Source organism: Pogona vitticeps, chromosome 5 (assembly GCF_051106095.1).
Source record: "Pogona vitticeps strain Pit_001003342236 chromosome 5, PviZW2.1, whole genome shotgun sequence".
Classification (NCBI taxonomy): domain Eukaryota; kingdom Metazoa; phylum Chordata; class Lepidosauria; order Squamata; family Agamidae; genus Pogona; species Pogona vitticeps.
The window spans coordinates 186,358,427-186,385,273 of record NC_135787.1 but is presented as its reverse complement, the minus strand read 5'-3'; the positions used below and the strand labels follow the sequence as shown (position 1 = coordinate 186,385,273).

General features: G+C 37.3%; 1 protein-coding gene across 1 annotated transcript in view; it reads left to right on the top strand.

Moving 5' to 3' along the window:
- Positions 1–26,336, top strand: part of ETNK1 (ethanolamine kinase 1) — a 34,865-nt gene extending 8,529 nt beyond the window's left edge. Inside the window, exons 3-8 of the mRNA XM_072999719.2 lie at positions 7,290–7,430; positions 8,242–8,384; positions 14,848–14,931; positions 16,734–16,894; positions 19,043–19,116; positions 20,184–26,336. Coding sequence (XP_072855820.1) covers positions 7,290–7,430; positions 8,242–8,384; positions 14,848–14,931; positions 16,734–16,894; positions 19,043–19,116; positions 20,184–20,256 — 676 coding nt within the window. The 3' untranslated portion in view covers positions 20,257–26,336. The remainder of the gene's footprint in view (positions 1–7,289; positions 7,431–8,241; positions 8,385–14,847; positions 14,932–16,733; positions 16,895–19,042; positions 19,117–20,183) is intronic.
- Positions 26,337–26,847: the final 511 nt, after the last annotated feature.

Sequence of the window (26,847 nt, the reverse complement as noted above, 5' to 3'; positions counted from 1 at the left end):
CCCTTCAGCACTTCTGAATTATTTTTGATTATCTTGTTTCCTCAGATTCTTCTTAGTAGCTGAACAGTAATGTAAGAGTCATCGCCACTCTACATCTTCTTTTGTCTTGCTGATGGTAGATGCCTTTATTGTAAATTAATAAATGTTTGAGTAAAGGACAAGCCTTCAGCATAAATACTTAGAGTAAAAACCTTTTTGTTTCTTTACAGTGATAAAACACTAATGAAACCCAGCAATTCTTCTGTTTTCTTGGCTAAAACACTGGCCTACATACTGGTCATGTGGTTTAAATATTGTCACTCCCTTCTCTGTGACATGCTTTTCTCACTGCTACCAAAACCATTCACAACTTTCTCCACACAATGGGTCATTTCTCATCAGTTTTCTAAACTAGTTTTCTATTGCTTCTTTATCTGGAACAGTTGAAAGCACTTTTGATTTTGCTTACTCTAGCTTTGTTCTCTATCTTCCAAAATATTGCCATTATTAACCTTTTTCTCCCTGATAGCCATCCACTAGAACCAAAAGGTTCTTTTTTAACACGTTATCCCTTGCTCCCATCACTGTATCTGGAGCTCTTCTAGAATTTTCATCATGCCACATCTGCCCTTTCAACTGTGATGTTGTGAAACATAATGCAATTTAATATATTCACATAACAATGAAGTCTTAATTCATTTTGTTATGTTGAACTCAATTTTGATAGTCTTACGGTTTGACTTTTATCAACAGACCTATTTAGTCATCACAGAATCCTATTGATGTTTAAGGTATGCATAATTTGGTGCAGGTGATTGCTAATATACTGGGGCATATCCTTTTTACTAGTCTGGGGACAGTACCTAATTACAGAACCAAGATGTGTTCCAGAACTTCAGCAGTTAGTTAAGCAAAATGTGTGCGAATACCAGTAGGATTTTGACCGTTACAGGGTTGCCACTTTCTGGAAAGTCAGGGAAATGGATATTGGTCAGGAAAAGATAGGGAAATTGGTCTGAAGTCAGGGAAATTGTGATTAAAATATATTTAAGCCAGTGGATTTTTGACCTGCTGCTGCAAGAGCATGATCTGTTCTTGTGGCAACTGGAATGCGGAAGTAGCAGAATACAAGTAAAACTTAATGATGCCCTTTCCCAGTTCCACCTTTTCCTCAGCTCCATCCCAGCAACCATCCTAATGTGTTTGTTGAGCCCTGTTCCTGCATGATTTACAAGGTCTGTCTGTAGCATTTGCAAAGCAAGGATAGTTTAAACGTTTAGCAAGATACAGTACAAACTTTAAACATCTGCTTTCATCCCTACCTGCTAGTACTGCATTTAAATTACATATAGAGATAAGCATATTTTTGGGTCATTCTTATGTATGGAATGGACATTTTGTCTCCTGCTAAACCCAGCGCAGAGTTGCAAATGAATTTTGATTCTGTTGGATTTCACAGTCTCCCATGCATAGAGGTTGCAAATGAGAGTTGTCTGCTTCTCTAGATTGCAGAAATTATCTGCAAGCATTTAAACTCGACCTCTTTTCTTGCTGCTGATCTGCTTTGGAAAGTTCCTACTTGCTAGAAAACAAATCTCCTAAGTCTTTGTGTCAGGCCAGTGGATTCTGTGTACAGCTGTATCTAAAACCACATTTTGAAGAGGCTTCTAAGGGGACGGTGTGGTGGCTGGATTTCAAACATCATCCTGACTTTGTTCTATGGCTGTCACCAGTTGCTGGAGACAAATGCAAAGGTTATTGTAAAGTGTACTACAAAACCTTTGAACTAAGTAATAAGGAAATTAGAGCTTTGGAGTCTCATGCATAAGGACCATTACATCAGAAGAACTTGAAAATTAAGTTAACAGTGCATCACAATATGTTGAGGTTCAAAGCCTAGTACAAGCTCAGGTAGTAAAACCAGAGATGGTGAAGAGACAGCCTCTGTGAAAACTGGAACAAATGATCAGAGTGATGAAAATGTCAAAGAATTACCTACCACACAAATTAGTATGGCTGCATATATAATCAAGGACTGTGTTAGGACAGCAAAGTGTCCGTCTGGGCTTTGCAACTGGTGATTAGGAAGATGTCATTTACGTCTTATAACAATATCAGTGGGTTATTCAAGTGAATGTTCTCAGATAGCCAGATAGTTCAACAGTTTCATCTTGGAAAAACAAAAGGAAAGTATGTTGTTGCTTAGCACCATATTTCTGTGATCTTTTACTGAAACAGTGCCAAACAGTTCTTACCTGTTTTGATGAAGCTTTGGAAAAGGTGGTTCAAAAGGGACAGATGGATTTAGTGGTTTGTTTCGGGATGATTACTGTCATAAAGTTTCTACATGGTATCTGACTAGTGTTTTTCTTCAAACTCCTACTGCTGAAGACCACCTTCAGATGTTTCAAGAAGGCATGTCTTGTATATCAGTTGCAAAATTATTGCAAGTATCTATGGATGGGCAAAATGTAAATCGCCTTTTTCTGAGAAAACTAAAAGAAGAAATTAAAACCAAACTTGACTATAAAATACTACACTTGGAGTATTGCATACAGTTCTGGTTGACGCACCTCAAAAAAGACATAGAACTGGAAAAGGTGCAGAAGACAGTGTTTGGGACACCTTAGAGAAAAGGCATGAGGGGCGACATGATTGAGATGTATAAACTATGCAGGGGATGGATAGAGGGGAAGCTCTTTTCCCTCTCATGCAATACTAGAACAAGGGGACATCCACTCCAATTGAGTGTTGGGAGAGTGAGAAAAGACAAAATAAAACATTTACCCAGCATGTTGTTAATCTCTGGAACTCTTTGCCACAGGATTTGGTGATGGCATCTGGCCTAGATGCCTTTAAAAAGGGGGATTGGACAGATTCCTGGATGAAAAGTCCATTGCAGATTACAAGTCATGAAGGGGAGGTATACTCTCCAAACTTAAAATGAAGGTACCTCCAAATGCCAGATGCAGGGGAGGGGTATCAGGAGACAAGTATCTAGTTGTTTTGTGTGCTCCCAGAGGCATCTGTTGGGGCTACGGTGATATATAGAAAGCTGAACTAGATTGGTCCCTGGCCTGATCCAGCCGGGCTTATGTTCTTATAAAGGAGAAGGAAAAGAATTGATTAACTTTGGAACTTGTAGCCTTCATGTACAAGGGCCTTTTAAAACAGGATTGCAAGCAGTGAAATGGGACCTGAATTCAATCTTGTGCAACCTGGATTATCTATTCAATCATTGCCCAGCTAAGAGGGCATCATACACTGCTATGACTAGAAGCAACTATTTCATTTCTCCTGACGTTTTGCTCCACTAGGTGGTTGGAGAATGTTAAGTGCCTTGATAGTGCTATGACTGTTTTTGATGACATTAAGAAGTATGTGAAAGAAGCAAAACTTTACAGTAAACATGCAATTTGTATAAAAGCTGCAATGCAAGATCCACTCATGAAGTGCAAAATGGCTTTCATGAAAACGATTGCTGGAGATTGAGCCATTTCTGCAAAGGTTTCAAAACCAATAACCATTGGCACCTTTTTTGTATGAAGAACTTTGGAAGCTAATTAAGACGCTAGTGAGCTGTTGCATATAATCAGAAAAGCTGTGACATGTGTCATATGGTTCCCAATTGTTAACAGTTGACATGAAATTGAGAACTTGCTTGACAGAGGCAAGGTTGACATTGGCTTTGCAGCAAAGAAACTATTGAAGAAACTAAACTGAGTGAACATCAAGTGGCCAAGTTTTGCCTAGAGTGTTGAAACATGGTAGTAGCTGTTGTTTGAAAGTTGAGAGAAGTCCTTTGAAGTTCAAGATTGTGCGTGGCCTATCAGCATTAGATCCTACTATCATTTTATACAAGCCAAATCTTGGAATCACCAGAATAGGGGCTGTTGTTGAAGCTCTACATGTAGCAAATCAGATCAATGAAACAGTATAGGAAAAATCAAAGCAACAGTACACTATTTTAACTACAGCTGCCCTCAAGGAGTTCAAGGCTCAATTTCAAGCATACAGTATATTGCAAAACAAAATGATGAAGTTGGACTGGATATGTTTTACAGTGGTATTTTGATGTCCAGTTTCTCAGACCTGTGGACTTTTGTCAAAATGTGCCTTATTTTGTCTCATGGTAATGCTTCTGTTGAAAGTTGATTTTCAGTTAATAAGTCACTGTTAATTTGGAACTTGCATGAAGAACTTTTTTCATCTTTTTGTTCTTTAAAAACTGATTGTTTGTATTCTAGTTTCTAACTTGATTATTACGGCAATTTCAAAACTAAGTTTTGTAATGTGGCTTCAGAGAAACCATTTTAGATAGAATATTTATATAATTTTTAGCATAGTTTTAAAACAATAACAAAAATGTTATGTGATTTGTTCGCATTTAGAATTTACTTAAATTGAAGTTTGTATCCTGGTGTAATTTTTGGTGCAGTTATAAAACAGATGTTGCTGCAGTTAATGTTTAAAGAAGCTGATATTAAATCTCTGACAAATATTTTTGCTGTTGTGACTTGTGTACTTGTAGAGTGGAACATTTCATTAAGACTTGCATTAATGCAACACGACCTATTCATTTTTAAACTTGTGGTTATATTTGAATGTTGGTCAGGGAAATGAAAAATAAAATTTCAGTGGCAACCCTGCCCTAGTCTGACTCTTTAGACCACTGAGGAGTATATGTGCGGGCTTTGTATTCATATATGAATATGAAGCCTACTGGCAAAGGTGGCCTGCCCGATTACCAGACCACTTACCGCATGGCACATGTGGCCAGCATAATCTGCTGTGCCCTCAGTTATAAGCCTTTACCAATCTGAAAGTAAGGTTGGAGATAGATCAAAATTGGGACACACCACTGTACCTCCTAGCAGTATGGTGGTCTTCTGGATATGGCACTACACTATCTGCAACTGCTCTCCCTTAGTGATACATGAAAGGATCTTGCTTTTATCATGTTATGTAGTGTATGTAATCATCATTATTGGCCATCAATATCTTTAACAGATTGGTATAGTCCCCTTTACAGTATTCTGAGTTGGTGCCCAATATTAATTTTATGGCAACAAGTTCTATAACCTGGGGAGGCTCTCTGAGTTGGGTATCGGTGGCTTGGCTCTAGCCTGGCTCCGTTCCTTCTTGGAGGACCACCCCCAGAGAGTGCAGCTTGGGGAGAGTATTTCGGCCCCATGGAGTCTCAATTGTGGGGTTCCACAGGGGTCGATCATCTCCCCAATGCTGTTTAACATCTATATGAGGCTGCTGGGTGGGGTCATCAGGGGATGTGGAGCATCGTGCCATCAATATGCTGATGACACCCAGCTCTGTATTTCCTTTTCACCAACTGCAGGTGATGCCGTCCTGTCCCTCCAGCACTGCCTGGGGGCTGTACAGCAGTGAATGCAGGAGAACGGGCTGAGGCTGAACCCAGACAAGACGGAAGTTCTGAGGGTGGGTGGCCCTGTGGATGGTGGCTTGGGAAACTCCCTCATGTTTGGGGGGGGGGTGGCCCTGGCCGCAAAGAGTGTGGTCCGCAGCCTGGGGGTACACCTGGACCCGATGCTCACCATGGAAACGCAGGTGGCATCGGTAGTCCGTACCGCCTTTTTCCACCTTTGGCGGATTGCCCGGCTGCAACCTTACCTAGACACGGGGGTGCTCACTACCTTAATACTTGCGCTCGTAATTTGTAGATTAGACTACTGTAGCGCTCTACGTGGGGCTTCCTTTGAAGCTGATGCGGAAACTTCAAGTGGTGCAGAATGCAGCGGCCAGACTCCTTACTGGAGTGAGAAAATACCAACATATCTCTCCTACTCTGGCCATGCTGCACTGGCTGCCCATCCATTTCTGCATTGACTTCAAAGTGTTAATGCTTACATATAAAGCCCTAAATGGTTTAGGACCTCGATACTTGGCGGAATGCTTACTCCCAGCTAGTTCTACCCGTGTCACCCGCGCGAGCCAGGAGGTGAGGCTGAGGAGCCTGACGCTGAGGGAGGCCCGGAAAGAAAGAACTAGAAACCGGGCCCTCTCGGCAGTGGCTCCTCATCTCTGGAATAACCTACCTCCGGAGATTCGCGCTACACCCTCGCTGGATACTTTTAAGAACCAACTAAAAACATGGATGTATAGGCAGGCCTTCCCTTCCAGTTAATTCCTGTCCTCTTTCCTTTTTTTTTTTCTCTTTATTTGATATATTTTTATTTTTCCCATCTTATAGACTCATTTAATTAATTAATTGTTATAATTTTTAAAAGAATTTATCCTTATGTTGTAAGCCGCCTAGAGTGGTCAAAATGACTAGATAGGCGGGGTATAAATACAATAAATAAATAAAATAAAAATAATAATTTTAAAGGTAATATGCTTGGTGTTTTCTGTCCTTAATCTCCTATAAAGACTATAAATACAGTGGTGCCTCGCTTAACGATGTTAATTGGTTCCAAAAAAACCATCGCTATGGGAAAACATCGCTAAGCGAAACACCATTTCCCATAGGAATGCATTGAAAACCGGTTAATCCGTTCCAATGGGAACGGATTGCCGTCCTTAAGCGAAAATTGCCATAGGAAACATCGCTAAGCGAAACAATGTTCCCCCATTGGAATGCATTGAAGCCTATTCAATGCATTTTAATGGTTTTGCGATGTCCGTTTTTGCTATTTTTAAAGTGTCTTAAAATGTTCAAAAACTGTTTTAAATGCTTGGCATCGTTAGTGCACCTTGTAAAACCTTTGCAAACTTAATTTGGCTTTGTTTTGACTCTTCGTTAATGTTTGGTGAATTTTTTCTCCCCCATTGGAATGCATTGAACTGTAGGTCACACGGAACGCTGTTACCTTCCCACCGAGGTGGTCCCTATTAATCTACTCGCATTTGTATGCTTTCGAACCGCTAGGTTGGCGGGAGCTGGGACAAGTGATGGGCGCTCACTCTGTCATGTGGATTCGATCTTACGACTGCTTGGTCTTCTGACCCTGTAGCACAGGCTTCTGCGGTTTAGCCCACAGCGCCACCACATCCCTATCTTAAGATTTGGCAAATGTGGTGTTGAATAGCGTCAGTAATCTCTGTCTTTAAGGCTACAGTTTGCTCCTATAGCTGCAGTTTTTGAATTCCTACAAAGCATAATGTATTGAATCAGTCTGACTTGAATGACTTTGCTGACTCTCTTGCCTTCCTTGCTGTGACCTCAAAAATATCATTCAAACAGATTGTTCTGTGCACGGAACAGAAACTTAATAAATATTTGTAATTATCATGAAGCTTTATTTTTACACATTGTCAACTTCCATTTATTGCAGTCTAATAGCGAGACAACTTGCTAAAATACATGCTATTCATGCCCATAATGGATGGATCCCCAAATCTAACTTGTGGCTGAAGTTGGGAAAATACTTTTCTCTTATACCAACAGAATTTGCTGATAAGGAGTTACAAAAAAGGTAGGTGTCTACACCTGGGATGGGAAACATGTTGCCCAGGGATGGGTAATCTCATCTAAGCTAAGAACAAGTTCTATTTTGACTGGGAGCCCAAGAGCTAAAAAAGTGAAGAAAGTTTCAGTACAATCCTACACCCCAAAACAGTGGCAAAGATTCCAGCTGCATTCCCATCTTGTCAGCAGCAGTTTGAGTCCTTGTTCAAAGTTGTTCAGTGGTTAACTGTTTGTAGGATATGTTTTTATGTTGAAAACAGTTAGCTTTGGTAGATTTGATTGATTCCGGAAATCTTGATTGAGACTAAATTCTTGGTTGCTGACTTCTGAGCTGGCACTGTTACTGCCAATCAGTTATTTTAAAAAATGATACAGTTACAACCATTTAAACCTAAAATATTCTACTGCTTAATACTTTCATAAAGCTGTGCTGTGCTTTCCGTGTGTTCAAGCTGTTGCCTGACATGCAAACAATTGAGCTATGCTGGTAAGAAAAAGGTACACATGGTAAGATAACGATTTGGCTCCTTCCACTTGGCTTTGCATGCTCTCACGATAACTTCCCCAACTGCTGGATGCAGCAACCTTTTCACTTTCTGAATTGGAACGTGCTTCCTCACTTGGGCTTAAAGTATTTCCATAATTTAAAATGCTAGAATGAAAACAGACATTTACCCAAAGGTAAATGCAAAGGTATTCTTGTCTCTGTGCCTCATGAATACAGAATTGTGTTTGCAGTTTCCTTTAGAATATTCTACGTCCTGAGTATTTTGTGGCAGGACCACTCATTTAAACTTCTTTCTTTTCAAATTTGAAAGGTTTCTAAGTGATATTCCAAATCCTCAAGTCCTTCAGGAGGAAATGGCATGGATGAAGGAGAGGCTGTCTAACTTAGGCTCCCCAGTGGTACTTTGTCACAATGATCTGTTGTGTAAAAATATCATCTACAATGGAAAACAAGGTAGGTATTGAACACAGCTGTAAGTAACATTTAAGGGTTATTATGTATTACCTAATACACAGCAGTAATTTGTGGTGGGTGGTTAAGTTCAATTGTGCTTTATTTTGAATACCTTCTTATTGCTTGTAGTTTATCATTTGTTGTTTGATGCAACGTTGCAGTGCTGTAGCAGCTGTTGTATAAAATATTTTAATAACTGTATTTTATTTAATACTTAAGGGTTTGCAGAGAATAAGGATTCTGTAATAGCAATCTAATATTCTACTACAGTATGTTGACAGTAGAAAGTTCAGGACAAAGTGTTGTCTTAACTATCCTTGATCCAAACTTATTCTTTCAACAGCCTTGGGAGCAAATGTCTCCAGGTTACTGTATATTATCTCTGTATTCTGATTTGTCAGATATGTTGATGACACCGAGGAATTCTTCATGGTGAAGTATCTGGAAAGATACTTTCCAAGGCTCTGTTTATATCCTGCTGATGAGGTACATAGGTATCTTTAAAGTTGAAAATTTGTTTGTAAATATATTTGAGGTTGGAACTACTCTGGAAATGGGCTAATTAGATTTAATTTTATTATTAATTATTGACTTTCTAAAAAGAATGCTGGGTTCTAAGAGTAGAATTATCTGTAACTTTAGTTCCAACATTAATTGCTGAGTTTGGTGATACAATCAAGTTTGGCTATTAAATGATGCATTAACTAGTGCAAGTTATATACCAGCCTTGGGAATGCATGCTTCCTCCTTCTCCAGAGTGATTTTTCCTCTCTTCATGGTGTTCATCATGGTTTTTGTGTTGCATGTGCACAAATTCAAGTAGTCGCATTATAAACCAAAGTTATGAAAGCATGGTATGAAATTGAGGAATGATGTTTACATATGAACATTGCTTTTTTGATTGTGTGACTTAAATTATAATTAAGAAGAAGAGGGAAATATTCTTTAGAATGTGAGGGAGTGGTGGAACATGCATTCCTAAAATGTGGGTCTGATTTCCAGGGAGCTATTATTGTCTCACTCTTAGTGGTGTCTCAGTGGACTCAAACTGGGATGTTTATATTGCAGAGGAAGTAGCACTCGGGTCCTACAGAAAAAAAAGTTTCAAAGAGTGTTATGTCTTGAAACAGATGTTTGATTTATTCAGCAGTAAAGTTAAATATGTGACCATGAATAAATGTTTGGTTAGGCAGATCACACATATAAGCTACTCATTATTTTGCAAATAGTTTTTCTGCAACTTTTCTTCATTGCTGATGAAGCAGACTCTTAGGATACCTAGGCTGTCATGTGCCTTGCATTTTGCTAGCCCAAATACATTTGTAGTAAAACATGATTTAACCACTTTGTGCAGAAACAAATACTTCGTATATGTACCATATTTTTAAATATGTTTTGCACAGTTAAAGTTTTTAATTGTTTTTACAGTGTTACATTTCAATTGATCAAAAACTTCCCAAACACTTTTACTGAAGGGACACGAGTGGAATTGTGGCTCATCCCATTGATCCATCTGTGAAGTTCCAATCCTGGCCAGAAGTTAATACCTTGTGGTTCTTCTGCTGCAGTGTCTACTTCCACTGATGTGTCAATTATTCCTGGGAATCTGTCAATATTGCACACTTACAAATTGATTTTAAAGTCCCAAAATATGTTTGGGAGGAAATGTAAATGTGCTTGATACAAATAAGAATTACTTAGATCTGAGGAGAATGACTATTCTGTAAGGACCCTTTTCATGGTGGAACTTTTTTATTAAGTGCCATGACAAAATTCAGAATTAAACACTCAAAGTTTCAAGGCTTGACATTTGCTCGTTTGAAACAAATCTGTCATTTTCTTTTGTAAACAGAGTGGAGAATAAATCAGTGAGAGCAGTACATCATTTAAGAGCATTTCTACAAAAACCAGTGTGTGAGTGTTTAGCATTTGGGAACAGGGAGGGGGAGAGGGAGAAATCTCAGTTTGGAAAATTGTTTGCATTAAGTGTATGTAGTAGCTAGACTGTATCAGTTAAAGATAAAGTGTTTAAGGATTGCAGCACAACACATACACAGTAAAGGACAGATGTCAAGTGGCTATGTTTCTGTGTGACAGTTATAGTAAATAAATGATGGACATTACTATCATTTGCTAACTCTCACTTCATGACATCTTGTGAATTAGCCCTAGTGGTGCTTAATTTTTCTGAAGTGCAGAAATGTTGAGCATTGCTTTAATCTTGGAATATGTAAATCATGAGTAATATACTAAACTGTGTATTGTCTTGTACTGGACAACAATGTTTGTAGAAGTGGTGCAAGTATTAAGAGGAGGAATTAACTTTTGCAGTGGAAACTCAGCTTTAACTTTAACTTAAGCCAGACATGAAGTAGGATACAAATTCTTAAATGATATTTTTAAAATATTATTGATGTGCTAAAAACGTTTTGCAAGCTATTTGATTAAGAATAAACACATTTCAAGGATGCACTTTACTCTCTCTTCTGGAGCAATTCTCCTGAATTCCTTTCTCCTTTTGACTACTACCACTTAGAGCCTTTAATTTATGAATGCAATCTTAGGAAGTAACTAATTATGCCACTTTATCAAATTTCCTTTTTATTTCTATCTCTGTTGAAAATGGGCATCTGTTCCCTGCTCAGATCTTAAAACTATACAGACTTTGCTTGATACGTTGGTGATGCCATCTGTTTTGAACTCTTCAGGAAAAATTGCAGATATACAGTCTGTTCTGTCTTCCCCCCCTCCTCTTACAGATACATTATGCCTTTCCTCCAACAAGCTCAAAGTGGTTTCCCAGCTTTCCTTCCCATCCAGTTTATCTTCACTATAGTTGTGGCGCCTAATGAGTTTCCAGTTTAGCACTTCAGCCAACCATATCATGCTGGCTGTTCTTAAAGAAACATTTACCTTGGCTTATTAAATGATTTGCCACATTTGTGCTAATCATGTTCCTTTCCTTTCATGAACGGGTTATCTTTTTTCTAGAACGTTGTGTAAAGGCTCGGTATAGAGTTGAGTATTCAAAAATTGAAATTGTACCAATTTCTCACAGTATTTGCATGGTTAAATATATTAAGTTAAGCATCTTATCTTACTCTTGGATAATGGCAGTAGACATTCTGAAAGTTATTTTGAAACATTTATTCTCTAGCTTAAGTAAGTAAGTAAGTAAAGTTTTATTATGCGGTCATAGACCTGATTATACAAATATAAAATACAGAAAATAAATACATAGTATAGTATAAAATCGTTCTATCGCATTTTGCAAATTGTCATAGCTGAAAATAAAAACTTAGCCACGAACTGTGTGATTGTTTGATTCTCTCCAGACAACAGAAATTTCTCAAGCTTAATTTTTCATTATTGTGTTTATGAATTGTTTCCTAGCTTGGGCCAGTCTCTCACAGATCTTACATTTTTTAAAAAACAGTTCATTCACTTCACTGGAAATTTGATTCTGTTTAAAGCACTCTAGAAGGTGAAGCTGCCTTTCTTAATTTAGGCCACTGGTTTTGAGGACATTGAATATATATGCAGTTTCTGTAATTGATACCTATCATATCTATAAACAAAATAATATTTGCATCTAACTCTAGATTCCAGACTCTTAAGAAGCAGCAGTGGAAACTTTGTCAATTCATATTTAATTGTTTCCAGAAAGAAAGTAGTGTTGTACTGCACTATTCTCTGTAATTTCTGCGAAATGCATTTCTGTATAATTTCTATGGTTAATCCACTTGCTATCTTAGCTAGAGTAGGTTCATTGAATTAGCTTGATGAATTTTACTCAGCACTTACATTAATCATTTTGATTCATAAGCCTACTGTAGATGAATTTGCAATCAAACTGTATCATTCTCTCTTACTACTTTGCACTTACAGATTTCTTATTCTGACAGGCTACGTAAAAGCCATACTTCTGTAGAATAGATTGTCCAAACTTTCACTAAATGTTCTTAAAATACCTGTTAACCTCCAGTGCATTGCTGAAATCAAGGAGAATTCCATGTCTTTAATTCATCCCAGGATATCTCTCATATTACACCTGAGATGTAGAGTGGAGAGTTGCAGTTGGAAGGTGGAATTGGACAGAAACAGCTTGTGATAATGTCTCTGCCATATTGCTCCCTAAACCTCTGACTCCACATATTAGGTGCTTTCTTTACCTATTGTTTATGAAATTGGTTAATCTAAGTGGCATTCTGTATGTTTCTTCAAAACCATTTTCTCTAAGTATAGCTTTATTCATATTTTAATATTATTTTCTTATAAGTGGTATATAATAATAGAATTGTAGAGCTGGGAGGGGACCGCAAGGGTTATCTAGTTAAACTTCCTGCCAGTTTAGGGATTCACAGCTAAATTGGTTATCCAGTCTTCTCTTCATTTAAAAACTGCAAATGAAGCATCACCTTCCAAGGTAATTCATTCCACTCTTGAACAGGTATTGCTATCAGAAAGTTCTTCTTAATGTTTCATGTTTCAGTTAATTTTAAAGCATTGTTTCAAACTCATTTTCCCAAGGACCTGAGGATCCAAGTCTTATGAGAAAGAATGGCTTTGCTTCATGAATCCTACTTTGTAGTTTATTTTTCAAAAGACACAAAGAATAGTTGGCTTAGACATTGATAAGGTTATGTTTATCTATAGTCCTATGTCTTTGGAGTCCAAAATAAAAGGGAGCTGTGCATCTTGAAGATTTGTATTTCTTGCAAAACCTAAATTTAAGGCTGAGTTCCACTGTAATGTGAGTCTGGAAAAGGAAGAGCAGTGAAATGCAGAACTTTTCTATTTAAAGTTTTGTGTCTTATCAAATATGAGTTTGCCAAATTTTCTTCATCTGCTACAGATTAGGTATGCCATTGTTGCTGCCAAGTGGCGGCGTGCACCGTGCTACTTAAAGGCACTGACTGGAGGTTTATCGCATCACTTGTTCGCATGCACCTCCCCCCTAGGAGAGCACGGAGCCTGGTAACAGCCTCATCTGTATCTTAGCTTCATTTTCTTACTTTGTAAAACTGTTAATTATAACTGGAAGTTAGCATTTGAAAAAAGCAGAGGTTAGCTAATGGTGATATCAGCACTGTAGACATATATCCTAAAACATAACTTGAGTGCAAAAAATGTTTATCTTAAATAACTGTCTTAATACTTCATATATGCGGGCCTCTCACCTGCCATCTCTGTTGTCTTGTTTTTTAAATGCAAACATTTGGTTAAATGTATATGAATGGGCTGCTTTTAAAAGTTAGCACCATTGTATGGCTAAAAGGCATTAAAGTGGAATTGGGTGTGGAGTTTTTATTGATACATTTTATAAGATTGAATTGAGTGGTTTAGGAAACAGTGATCATTTAGAACATAAGAATTTGTTTCATCATTTGCCTTTAGGGTATAAATTACTCTTTGGCTTGTTTATATGTATGTTGGTGTGGAAGACTCCATAGAACTTAAAATCCTGAAATGTTCTAAATACCTTGTTTACAAGGCTTTAAGAACACAACTATGCTACATACATGTATTATCTTCATCTGTTAACCATAACTGATTCATGGAAAATGTAGTTGTGGCAAGAGTGCAAAAGAGGTTAGAAAATCTTGGCCCTCACATACAGCTGTTATTCTCAGGGTTCTATTTGAAGATGGAGAGGCTAGTTAATCTATGTAGTGTAAACAAGTATTACTGGCAACATGTTCTAGCAGTGGGAACACCTAAATACTTACACTGACACTGCACCATGTTTAAACAAAATGCTGTTTACTACCACACTCTAGCATATTTTCACTGATAGGTTATTAGTAATCTTTGCCATCTGAATGTAAGGTATACACGTTAATTTGGAACACCTGATTTTTAATTAAAATCTGAGCACATTAATATCTGAAAAGGAAAATGTAGATAATTATCTCTGAATACTACGACTTATTAATATGCAGGCTTTTTGTTCTGATTGGAGAAGTACTTGCTTCAGAGAGTATGTGCGACAAAGTAGATAAGTAGTAAATTCTTACAGAATGCAATCCTGTAAAAAGGAAGCAATGGCTGTAGACAGAAATACAATATTGCATACCATCCCTCATGGAAAACTGCTTATAAGGCATATTTAAAAATGCCTCTAAAGATGCTTGCTGATAATACAATAGCATACAATCAGTAATTCTCATTATTGGAGTTTGAACATACAGTAATTGATGCCCGTGGTAGGAAAGCAAAAGTGCTGTTAAGATTTTAATCTCCATTTAGTGGGTATGGTCAAAGCAGTTATGAATGTCTATCTTTAATAATAATGTCATTGTGTTTAGCAAAAACACAACCTTAATCCTGGAATGTCTTAAATATGCATGCAACTGACCACATCAGACTGGAACACACTGGCAGATATTAAAAGGAACAGTGAAGATTCAGGATATTTTCCCATATTTACACTTAAAAATTCTATTCTTTGTGTCTCGTGTAGGTGACGTTAAGTTCATTGACTATGAGTACTCTGGATATAATTACCTGGCTTATGACATTGGGAACCACTTCAACGAATTTGCAGGTATTTTAGCAATTTGTGCTACATGTGTGAGAGATTTTGATTGCTAGAGGAATATGGACCTCTTTTCCCTCCTCTGCTTCCCCAAGAATTTTTAACAGAAATGTGCTTATTTAACTTTCCATTTTATCCCTTCTCAGTGCATCTTTGTGTTTGAGGTGTGGGAAAGACTACTTGTGGTTTGAAATACATTAGGACCCCCATATCCACTAATGATTGGTCCCAAGGCCCCTTGTGGATGCTGAAAACCATGGATAATAGCAAAAGCTATATATACAGTAAGGGGGGGGCAAGAAAATATATTTTTATATGTATTACCAGAACTGGCCACTAGAGGTTGTCAGAGACCATGCTATATACCGTATTTTTCGCACCATAAGACACACTTTTCCCCCCACAAAACAGGGGTGGAAAGTCTGTGCGTCTTATGGAGCGAATAAAACATTATATTTTCCTGTTTTCCTCTCCTAAAAAATTGGTGCGTCATATGGAAAGGTGCGTCTTATGGAGCAAAAACTACGGTATTCTTCACTAACAAGTATTCATAGCAGGGCCTCTGGCTCCATCTAATGGCCTGTTTTGGTATTGCATATGACAATTTTTTCAGGATTTTTTCTTTTAATATTTTAATATTTTGAGAATGTGGATAAGTGAAACTGAAAACCACATCAGTATCACAATACATGGCAAAGGAACAGCATATTTTAACTCATAACCTTGTTGCACACAACATCCATAAAGTATGTTCTTATGTTAGAAGTTGCAATTTGGGTTGTCAGCTGTCTTGTTCATCAGAACTTTTATATATGTTTTGTAAGAATGAAAAAAGTACAAAAGAAGCCCTGTTAATGAAAACTCACCAGTTTAGGTTAAAAAGGTAAAGGTTCTCCTTGTTAATTAAGTCCAGTCGTGTCAGATTCTAGGGGTTGGTGCTCATCCCCATTTGTAAGTTGAAAAGCCAGTGTTGGTCTATAGACATTTTCCATGGTGACCTGGCAGGCATGACTAGACACAGAACTCTAAATTAAACAAAATAATGCTTGCAGACATAGCTGTGATGTACACTATGTGCTGCACAAGAAATATATCTCTTAAGGTTTTTTGCTTTTTGTGAAATAATACTTTAGGTTAGATCTCTTCTGGCTTAGTGTGCCAAAATAAGTACAGTGGTGCCTCACATTACAATGTTAATTTGCTCCAGTGAAATCACTGTAGAAGGAAAATGTCGTAATGCGAAAAGAAAAAACCCATTGAAACACATTAAAACCCGCTTAATGCGTTCCAAACGGCTGTAAACTTACCGTCCAGCGAAGATCCTCCATAGGGCGGCCATTTTTGCTGCCTGTGCAGCAAGGAATCTGCCCCAGAAAACAACGGGGGCCATTTTGTTTACCCGGCGGCCGTTTTGAAACCGCCAATCAGCTGTTGGAAAATCGTTGTTTTGCGAAGAATCGGTTCCCAAAGCCGGGAACCGATCATCGCAAAGCGAAATTCCCCCATAGGGAACATTGTTTTGCAATCGCAAAAGTGATTGCAAAAAGTTCATCGTGATACGGTTTCATCGTTAAATGGGGCAATCGTAAAGCGAGGCACCACTGTAACTTGATTTCTGTATTTTTATTGGTAGCTTTGTGTACTATAATTTCCTCAGTGTTCCTATTGGTAAATTGTTGAATGTCACAAATTTAGATTTTTAGGCATATTGGTTAACAATTAAAATATAGTGTGATACTGCAGAAATGCATAAGCTTTCTGGAAGTGTTAAGTTTTCTTGTTTTCTCTTTTCTTTTTAAATACTGTTTTAGGAGTCAGTGAAGTAGATTATAGTCTCTACCCAAGCAGGAAGCTGCAAGAGCAGTGGCTGCGAGCCTACCTGGAAGCTTACAAGGAGTATAAAGGATTTGGAACAGATGTCACTGAGAAAGAGGTTGAGGTGCTTTATGTACAAGTCAACCAATTTGCCCTGGTAAGTTGAAGATTTGTGTGATGTTTAGACATTCCTTTTACATATAATTTCTTTACCACTAAGTATATATTCTAAGTAATACACAATACCAGTACAAACTAATGTGTAAACATAAGCTGAAAACAAGCCCCCTTTAAACTTTCCATTAAGTGCTTAGTGTCTGTGGTAGGATTTTAAAAAGTAAAATAAAGTATTGCTAGGCCAGTGGTTGCCATTTTTTTTAGTTGCAATCTTTTATAATAGTCAAGGAACCTGTGAACCACCTTGCCCACCACATTTGCATAAAGAGCCATTTTTAATAGAGTAAAACCATGCCTTCTCAAAAGGTAGAAGCTTCTTTCTCTGCCAAAGGGCCTGTTTCTCATAAATGCATATACCTGTACATGTTAACTTTAATATCTGACTCTAAGGTCAAGAAAGAAATTACTCAATAAAGACAAAGACAACAGTATAAAGATATAAAGTGTCCTTTGACACACACACACCAGAAAATACTTTACAATCTCCTTGGAGATTCCAAACCCCCAGGTTGGAAAACAGTGTGTTAGACTTTTGTTACCTGGCTGTCTTAATACCAAATCCAAACAAGCTGTGGTATGCAGTCTGTGAAAAGTCATAGGGATATGTACAAAATAAGGTGATGATGGTGTTGAAACATATGTGGTACACCGGCCATTCTAAACTGGGGGACATTCGCAAATTTGAAGGGGCCTCAGATTGAAAACAGTTCTTCACATACCACTTTATAAGGTTCATTATTGGACTTACACAGTCCTGGGGTCAGGAGAGCCTTTAATAATCACTGCATGGGTTTAGATAAGGCTTCCCTGGGGCAAAATGGAGACCCAGGGAACCTGAGAGCAGGAGATAGGAAACTTTCCATCAGTTTCCTAAATTCAATATTTTTACCTGTGCCCGATTTGGGTTACGCTGGCACAAAGCTATGCCTATAAGATTTTGCCCAGCATGTAAGGGGATATGTTAGGTAGGAGAAACAAAAATTGAATTGTCAGTAATAAGCAGAATGATTAAGAAGTGCATTCTTTATGTGGCTAAGGAAGATGATGTTGGCATGGTAATGATTTAATAGTGCTAAATGGGTTTTTTTTTTTTTTTTTTTTTTTTTTTGAATCTTATTGCAACTTTGGTCTTTAAGCAAATGCTACAGGAACCTATGTCTGTCTCTAGTTTGAAGTTTTACCAGGAAAACTTTTAAGCATTAAACAGTACTTTTAGCATTCTGGAAAATTGCTGTGGCAGATAACGTAGAACCAGGATTTCAGCCATTGTGAAGATTGAAGACTGGTTTTTCAGTGAAGTTTTATCCATAAACCTCACTGTGTTTCCAAATAGAAGGTGAAGAATCCAGATGCTTAAAGTTACACCAGTGTAAATCAGATTTGGGTCTGGAAATAATTAATTAAAACTAATTGAAACTTCCTATACCCTCTCCCTCTTCATGTTCCGAGTCTCCCTAGGGCTTTCTTTTGTCCCGGGGAAGCCTTTGGAAGCCTCAGTACAGGAGAGAAGCCTTTAATAGTAAAAAAACAATTTTAGTGCTGTCAGCTGGTGATGATTTTTGACTGTTAAACACTGATATCACAAATCATTAGGTTCCCAAAGTCTTCTCCAGGACAAAAAGAATTCCTAGGGCATCTGAAAATGAGGGACAGGAGGTTTTCAATTAGTTTTAATTGTTTCTGTCACGGGATTTGGTTTACATCAGTACAAAGTTGTACAACAAGATTTTGCCCTTGGGGTTGGAACATTTTTTCCAACTCCAACCGAATCCCGCTAGTACATGTCGTCTCCGGAGGGTACCTTGCGGCAGAAAATTTGTCCTTGCTCTGTCATAGTTGGCCACTTGTGCTGCAGTTCTTGTTGAAGAAAGCAAATGCATTTTTCAGAATCATAAAGTAGACCTTCTGTTATGGGAGTCCTCTGTGATTTTCCATTGAGAATATTGTAAGAGTAACCAATATTGTGCAGTTGTTATGAACTCAAATAGTAAGTAGGTGCTATAAGATCCTTCAGTTGCTATATGTACTCAACTGTTCTCTGAATACGTTGTCCGTTATGATAGTACTAATGAGATGTTGGATATAGACGTTTTTGTTACTTATCATTGATGTTTGTTTCTCTCCGCAGGCCTCTCATTTCTTCTGGGGATTGTGGGCCCTAATTCAAGCCAAATATTCCACCATTGACTTTGATTTTCTAGGGTAAGTATCTAAGACTCAGGAGAATGTGTGCAGGATTAAAGTGTGTGTATAGATATTTGTTCCACATGTATCTTTTCAAGGGAGGTCGACTGTTAAGTTTGAGATGAAGTATTTTAGGTTAAAATTATCCATAACTGACTGTTTCTAAGATAGAGGTTTCATATTGATAATATTTTACAAAGTCACTGCTTGAAAACTTTAAAATAGTTTCTATCATTTAATTATTTAACATGTGCTGGTTTTGTGATACTGCCTCACTTCAACCTTTGTGTGGGTAGACCCTTTTCTAGTGTAACCTACTGTATTAAGCACCAGGAATTCAGCTACAGTGATGCCCCACATAGCGACGATAATCCATGCAGCAAAAACCGTCGCTATACAGATTCGTTGCTATGCGGGGAAAAATAGCCCATAGGAATGCATTAAAACCCATTTAATGCGTTCCTATGGGCAAAAAACTCACCTTAAAGTGAAAATCCTCCATACGGCGGCCATTTTCGCTGTCCGGTAAGCAAGGAATCCGTCCCTAAACACAGCGGGTGGCCATTTTTATAACCCGGCGTCCATTTTGGAACCGCCGATCAGCTGTTCTAAAAACATCGCTATGCGAAAATCGGTAAGCGAAACAGCATACCGATCATCACAAAGTGATTTTTTACCATTTAAAACATTGCATTGCGATCACAAAAAAAGTCGCTATGCAGATTCGTTGTTAAACGGGGCGCCCGTTAAGCGAGGCACCACTGTAGTTTGTAAGAACCAAGATGCTCACTGTGTTCATTTTGGCCTTTCACTGGATGGAATGTCTTTGGAACCTAGATCAATCAGTCCCTAGCTGATTTATTGTGGCTTATTTGTTGTCTGATGAAGAACTATTAATTGTATACAGTATCCACATATCACAGCTGAATTGGACAGTGATTTCTTAAATATGCCAGACATTAGTTATCCACTAGATGGCAGGAGAAGCTAGAATTAACTGCCATAATTTTATATTGCAAAATTATAATAAACCATGTAACAAATAATGCAGTGATTGATTTTATATTTCTGTTTCCTCCTAATAGGTATGCAATTGTTCGTTTCAATCAGTACTTCAAAATGAAAACTGAAGTCATGACATTAACACTTCCTGAGTAACAACTGGAAACTGGTTATCCACATTTGATAAGATTCCTTCCTGTTTTTGTTCTGAGTACAGATAATGGAAAAAGCTAAATCTTCGTTAGTTTTGTAATGTTCCTATGGTGTTTTTTTCTTTTCTTTTCATTGGTTCTAAACAACACTCTTTTAATGTGAAACCTAAAATGAAGATCTTACTATGTTGTAGAAGGAGTAGAGAAACATTAGATTTGTAAAACATAGGGAGAAAATATTTAATCCTTTCTCTTGTAACTTTTAACATGGTATGTGAATTATTTATTAGGAATGTAACATTCCATTGCTGCTTTTCATAAGTTGTCTTTAAGGGAGGAGGTGTAAGGCTATAAGGTTTTTGCATCTCACGTTACATTTGCGTAATCAGTATAAAACCATTCAGTGGCAAATTGTACAAAATCTACCAATTAACAGGAGCAATTTGCACTGAAGTGTGTGTCACATATACTGATTAGAGAATTAGGACAGATCAGACAAAGTAATTTTCAAGCTGTTACTACTTCAGGCTCTGTCTGCATACTGCCCCAAGGGTGGGTTTGCCATCCTTGTATTAACATACAGATGAACAACTGCAGAATCTTGCATACATGCAGAAGGAAACTTGCTATCATTTAATCCCTGAATAAGGTTTAAATTGGTAGAAGACAGCTTTTAACTTCAGATGTAAGCTTTAAAATACCACAGTTCCAGAGTGTAATGTCACTTCCTCCCGTAAGGATTTTTTCCAAACACTTTGAACAGTTCAACATATAATCTGGCAATAGACATGTTTATAAGATACTGTAGTGAAGCCAACGGGATAAACTGCTCAACAATACTGTAGTGTTTCAGAGCAGAACTGTACTGTTGAAGTTAACAAATTGCTTAATCTTTTTTGCTCTTGTAATTTTCCTTGCCTTGATTTCTTGTCTTGAGTCTTTAAACCTATTTGTTGCTAGACTGTCTGTTTTCTTTGCCAGATGATGATGAACTAACTCATTACTCGCCAAAAGCTTCAAGGTTAAAATATCATTATTGAAATATATGGTGTTTGAAGAGTAAGGAATTGATCATGGACATATTTTTCTTTTTTTAAGCTATCCTACCAAGAATGGTTTGAATTCAAAAATGTGAAATGAAACAAATGTTTACTCAGTGTGTATGTGTGCGTGTGCGTAAGTGTGTGTTTAAGAATGGGGAAAAGGCTTTAAACTTTGAGAGTCACTGCAGTGAATTGAATAGTTACACAGCTCTATTAGTCTGAAACGTTTCAATTTGGTCACTTAAGTGCCCATATGTACAAAGTCTGTGTTTATACACAGTGTAATCCCAAATATACCTTAAGTAGAAATATTATGGGGAGCCTGTTGCACAGACTCCACAAGAATATTTATTCAGAATTATTTTATTGTAGTGTGTAAAATAAACATCTGCTAAAATAAGCCTGCCTTGTTTGATGATACATGCAGCAGTTAACATGGATGGAAAGTTCACCCCAAAGATCACTGAATGGTCTCTGTTTAATGATACAAAATCTCATGATTTTACGTATATTTTAGGTGTAATTTTAACAAGCCACTGTATTCACATACCCCACACAGGAGTGGTTCCATTAGGCAGAGGAACCAATAATGGAAAGTAGACTGCAACATCGAACTTAGTTATTCTTAAAATTTTAATACTACTAGTAAGCTATGGTAGATGCATTTTAAAGCACTTATTGGTGTACTTTCTTGGCAGTTTGTCTTGTTTAGTGTTAAGCTAACTCGTTAGAGGGGAAAATGTATTTTATCAGGTAAAGGATGTTTCTAGAGCTCTAGAAAATTCAAACTGAAATCACTCCTAAAAATTGAATTCAGTTTTGTTCTTTGCCTTCATTTTAGCATATTATTTAATCCATAGCATTATAAAATAATCAGTTCAAGGTGGTATGTTTCTAGAACGAAGTGGCTTCAAATGTTCACATGTAGAGAACAAAAATATGCACACTGAAATACTGGAAGTATATGGAATACTTTTTAATGGCAGTTAATTTGTTAGTTACATGAAACCTCTTCTGAGATTGACTAGAGAGAGGAGGATATGCAGGTGTCTCCTGTATTTCTAATTGTATGTGCTGAAGTTCAGTTGGTAATTTTCTGGAGCAGGGGGAAGCCAGGTTGTTGTTTATGCTACTGACCGAAATGTTGCTGCTTATCACAGTAAGTTGCAGCTAGAGGAGGCCATTGAAACAGTGAGGATTGGGTGAGTCAACCCCTTCATAAAATCTGCTGATTCAGATGGGCCTTGTCTGGTTGAGACTTACTTTAGTGTAAGTTGTAAGTAGAACAGGTAATTCAGTGGAACTTGCAGACTTGACTCATCAAATCCCCCGTTTCAGTGGGCCTACTTTAGTTGCAGTGTACTGTGCTAAGCAACAGGCTGGGCAAACAATTTTGTTATTTTTATAAGCTAAACTTACTATATATAGTAATTATAAACTTACTGTTCCCAGCATATTCTGTAGAAAAATGTTTTGAACATCCTTCATCTATTCTAAAACAATGTTACTAATGCTGCAGGTCAGGTTAAGAAAGAACACCCTATTTTGAAGACCAATATGTGCAGCTTAGGCTAGGGAAATGATGTAATATCTGTGGTTGTATCTCTTCATTTGAGACTATCATGTCCTCAGTTTCTACTGAGTTCATGAGGTGGCCTTGTAATTTTGCATTAATTTTCCTCAGTTTGTTCACATTTCTTGAATACTTGAACTCTTTCTTTTCTGGAGCTATAGAGACAACCTTTTGTAATTTTGGTTGTAACTTGCCAACAAACTTATCTGTTGCCTTTTCAGCTAAAGATTCTGAATGCCATCACCCATGATGCTAGTAGAAAATGCTACAAACATAAAGAGGGTTATTAGCAATGGCATTCAATCCTGCATAACATCAGCCTACAGACCGTAGTGGCCTAGTAGCTTTTGTAAAGCAGAATTGTGTGATTTTTTTTCCATTTGGCAATCAGACCAAGTTAACCATCATACCTGATTGATCCAGACATCATAACCTCCAAGGTAATAATGGTGGATTAAACATTGGAGATATGTATTGTTTTGAACTCTGGCCTGGGGTTCTCATTGTGAATTATGTAGAAGGGGTAGCTTAGCTTGTTGATTTATGGTAACCGGGTCTGACTGTGTATATAAAATAGTGTAAATAACCATTTGTAAATTAGTGTGAATTGTATGGTACCTTGCATTTAAGAACTTAATGTATTTCATTGTATTCTCCTTTTGTAGAAATTTTGATGCAAAGAAAACCTAATTCTTGAGATGTGCTAACCTCTTGTTGTTAAATTGACCACAATCAAGGGGAAACCCCATTGAGAAACAATAGGATGCAGTATCTAGAGATATACATTAGATTTCATAATGTATCTTTCTCCTTGTGCCTGTAGTGTCTGCTTTCATGTTTGCAATAACTTCTGAGAAAAACACCAATCTGAAAATGAAAATATTACCACAATTACGGGCTTTAAATGACAGTGCCCACTATTCTTCTAAGCCCATTGGATAATTAGAAGAAAATGCGCTTTATCACTTGAGATAAGTAATGAATTTCTGCTCTGGGGCCAGCTAAATATTGCAGTTTGTTAGTGCATAGATAGATGGCTTTAGCTGAAGAAGCTTGCACAAGTTCCTTTCTTGGAAAATAGAGACTCTTGTGCAGGAAAGAAAAGGATCAAAAAAGCTTTTTTAGATAGGCAGGGCTAATGAAACAAAAATATGTTAATAATATGAACCAATCTGTGTTTTAATTTGGCATGCCCCTGCAGCAGATACACAGTGAAATGCTAGAAGAAAATGAAATGAAATGTTTATGTAAAAAGAGCCTTTTTAGAAGAACCTCTGTTAGTATTTAGCCTGCTAAATGTTTAGCTGTTCCTCCTTTATCCAGGGTTGTGTATCCTCTGCCGCATTGATTTTCTGAAGACGAAGCAAAAACGTTGTGCAATCCATTGGGCTGGGGGAGACGTTTTGAAGGTTGTTAAAATTGCACACATACAGGTTTAGTCTATTTTTCCACTACAACATAATCTCTGGGATCACAAGTCTCTTTAAACGAATCCAATTTCTTTGCTATGGCTTCCATCCCTGTACTCCTTGTCAATGGTAGCATGTGCATTAAAGAACATGTATTTCAGTCTCCTGAACTCAACTTTTGTGTTTATTTAATCATTAATTTTGATTTCCTCTCTACCCCCTCCTCAAAATAAAATAGGCCTTGAGCAGTTAATTTCTTAGTGTATCTGTGAAGCTTGAAAATGTCTATAGTAGAACAGTGAACAGTTCTATTTCCACTTAATTTCAAATCCCCACATTTTCCTGCTGGGTTCAGTTTATTTAGGATTCTCAAAGTTATGGGCAAATAAATTGCCTGTTTGTATGGAATGTAGACATTTTTAACTAGCAGCAAGCTTTGACTTAAGGAGCAAGACTCAAAGGTAATCATGCATGGCCAAGTAAATATTGGCATGTAGATCTTCGGAATGGAAAAAGTAAATATAAAAAATACTTACACATACCTGTAACAAAAAAATTTGATGGCACATTTTTTTCAAAGGTGTTTTAGCCAGTTAATATATAATACCATAGTGATGAAGTAGTCTTTCTGTTTCCCAAATACAGTGGGGTCTCGACTTACGAACGGCTCGACATACGAACGTTTTGACTTACGAACCGCTCTCATAGGAATATATGGATTTGACTTGCGAACTTAGATTCAAGTTACGAACTCTTTTTTTCCTTTTTTTAAAAAGCTAAGTCATTTTAGGTTAAAAGAAAAAAAGAAAAAATATCCCCCTCTAGTGGCAGAAGGCGGAATAGCAGCTTCCCATTAATTTCTATGGACGAAAAGAGCAGATACGGATTAAATGGTTTTCAATGCATTCCTATGGGAAATGCAGATTCTACTTAAGAACTTTTCGACCTGAGAACTGCCCTCCAATACGGATTAAGTTCGTAAGTCGAGACCCCACTGTAGAAAAATGCATATGACATATGGCTGCCACCTCTTACATGATACTCTTAGGTAATACTCCTCCCCTCAAACCTGGCCACTTTCTCTAAAAGACACATGTTTTATTTATACTGACAGTTTAAAAATTGCTGTGGAGATCTTCAGTTTTTCTCATAGAAGCAGAGCTACTTTTTAAAGAAAATGAATACATATTTGCTTAGTTAACATTGAAAAACAAAAGACCTAAGCACTTGTGTGGGAGTCTACAATTTTGACAACCTTTTTGAATTTGAAACTTAGATTTTTGACTGAATGGTCTTGGAGATGCTCATTCTTTTTGACCTGGCTCTTACAGATTTGTTGGTTACTGTTAAGACACTTCAATGACTTGTCAAGCAGTGCAGACTTAAAATTGCTGTAGACATTGCAAATGGTGGTTGCAGTAGTTCTTGGGACACCAGAGGAAAATCTCGATGATAAAATGCAGCATCCAAGATAATAGTAAATTACTGACTCAACCTCATTAATTTCTGTTGGGTGTTGAGTATAGAATGGTTTCTCAATGCTTTCTGGAATGCCCTGTGTATACAGCTGTCCAGTTTCAAAAATAGGCCATAATTGTATAAGGCTGCTTTATATCTGTTCAGTTAGTCTCAGCACTGAAAATCTTCTGGTACCTCAGTTCAGTTTGGCATTTAAGAGTTCATTGGTTTCATCTTGAGTCCTACTGTTTCTATCTCTCTGATAACAGCATATCAGGAGCACTTCCTATGACTTTTATCATCCTGTTACAGTTTTAATCCTGTGTCTGTTCTGTCCAATCTTGTCCTGTGAAGGGTTTGCTTGTCTAAGGGAAGGATAAAGTAACCTCATCTGTATGTTATAAATGGGATTAAATTGTGCATTCTGTTCATTGGCTTGTACTGAAGTGAAATGTTTTTACTTTTAAGCTAAGCATTGTTGAAGCTATGTAACAAGGCCTTTTACCATTGATTTCAATGAAGGAATGTATCTTGCAAAGAGATTTATATTATGTAAATAATTCAAAATTGGCTGTAACAATAAAGCTGGTTTCTAACTGTAGTACAGATCTTTGTTCAGATAATTTGTTTGACAGTTGTTTATAAAGTCATTGGCAAGCCATTTTCAAAGGCAATAGTTCTGCAGTAATAGCAGCCATCATACATTAAGTCATCAGATATAACTCTGTTCCATCACCTTACCGAAGTTCTAAGTTGGAAGCAGTATTAATTAATTTTAAACACTCAGATATGCAGTAAAACAAGTCTATACACTGTACTTTTAGAGAAATTTTGATTTTCTTATGAGATATGTGAATGTAAGAGCTGTACCAAATAAGCACAGTTAGTCCAGAAAATTTATAATGATCCCTCTTCATTATTTTTCCCACTTGGAAAATGGGGAGCAGATGAGTCTCCCAGACTTCCCTTGGTTGACAATCCCTCATAAATGCTCCATCCTGTTCTTCCTCAGTTCATGCACATGAAAAGATGTGGGATTTGGCAAGATTACTTTTGCCTTTTTATGAACACTTTATTGCTTTGTAGTCAGTTAGGCTTTACAGCCTTGAAAA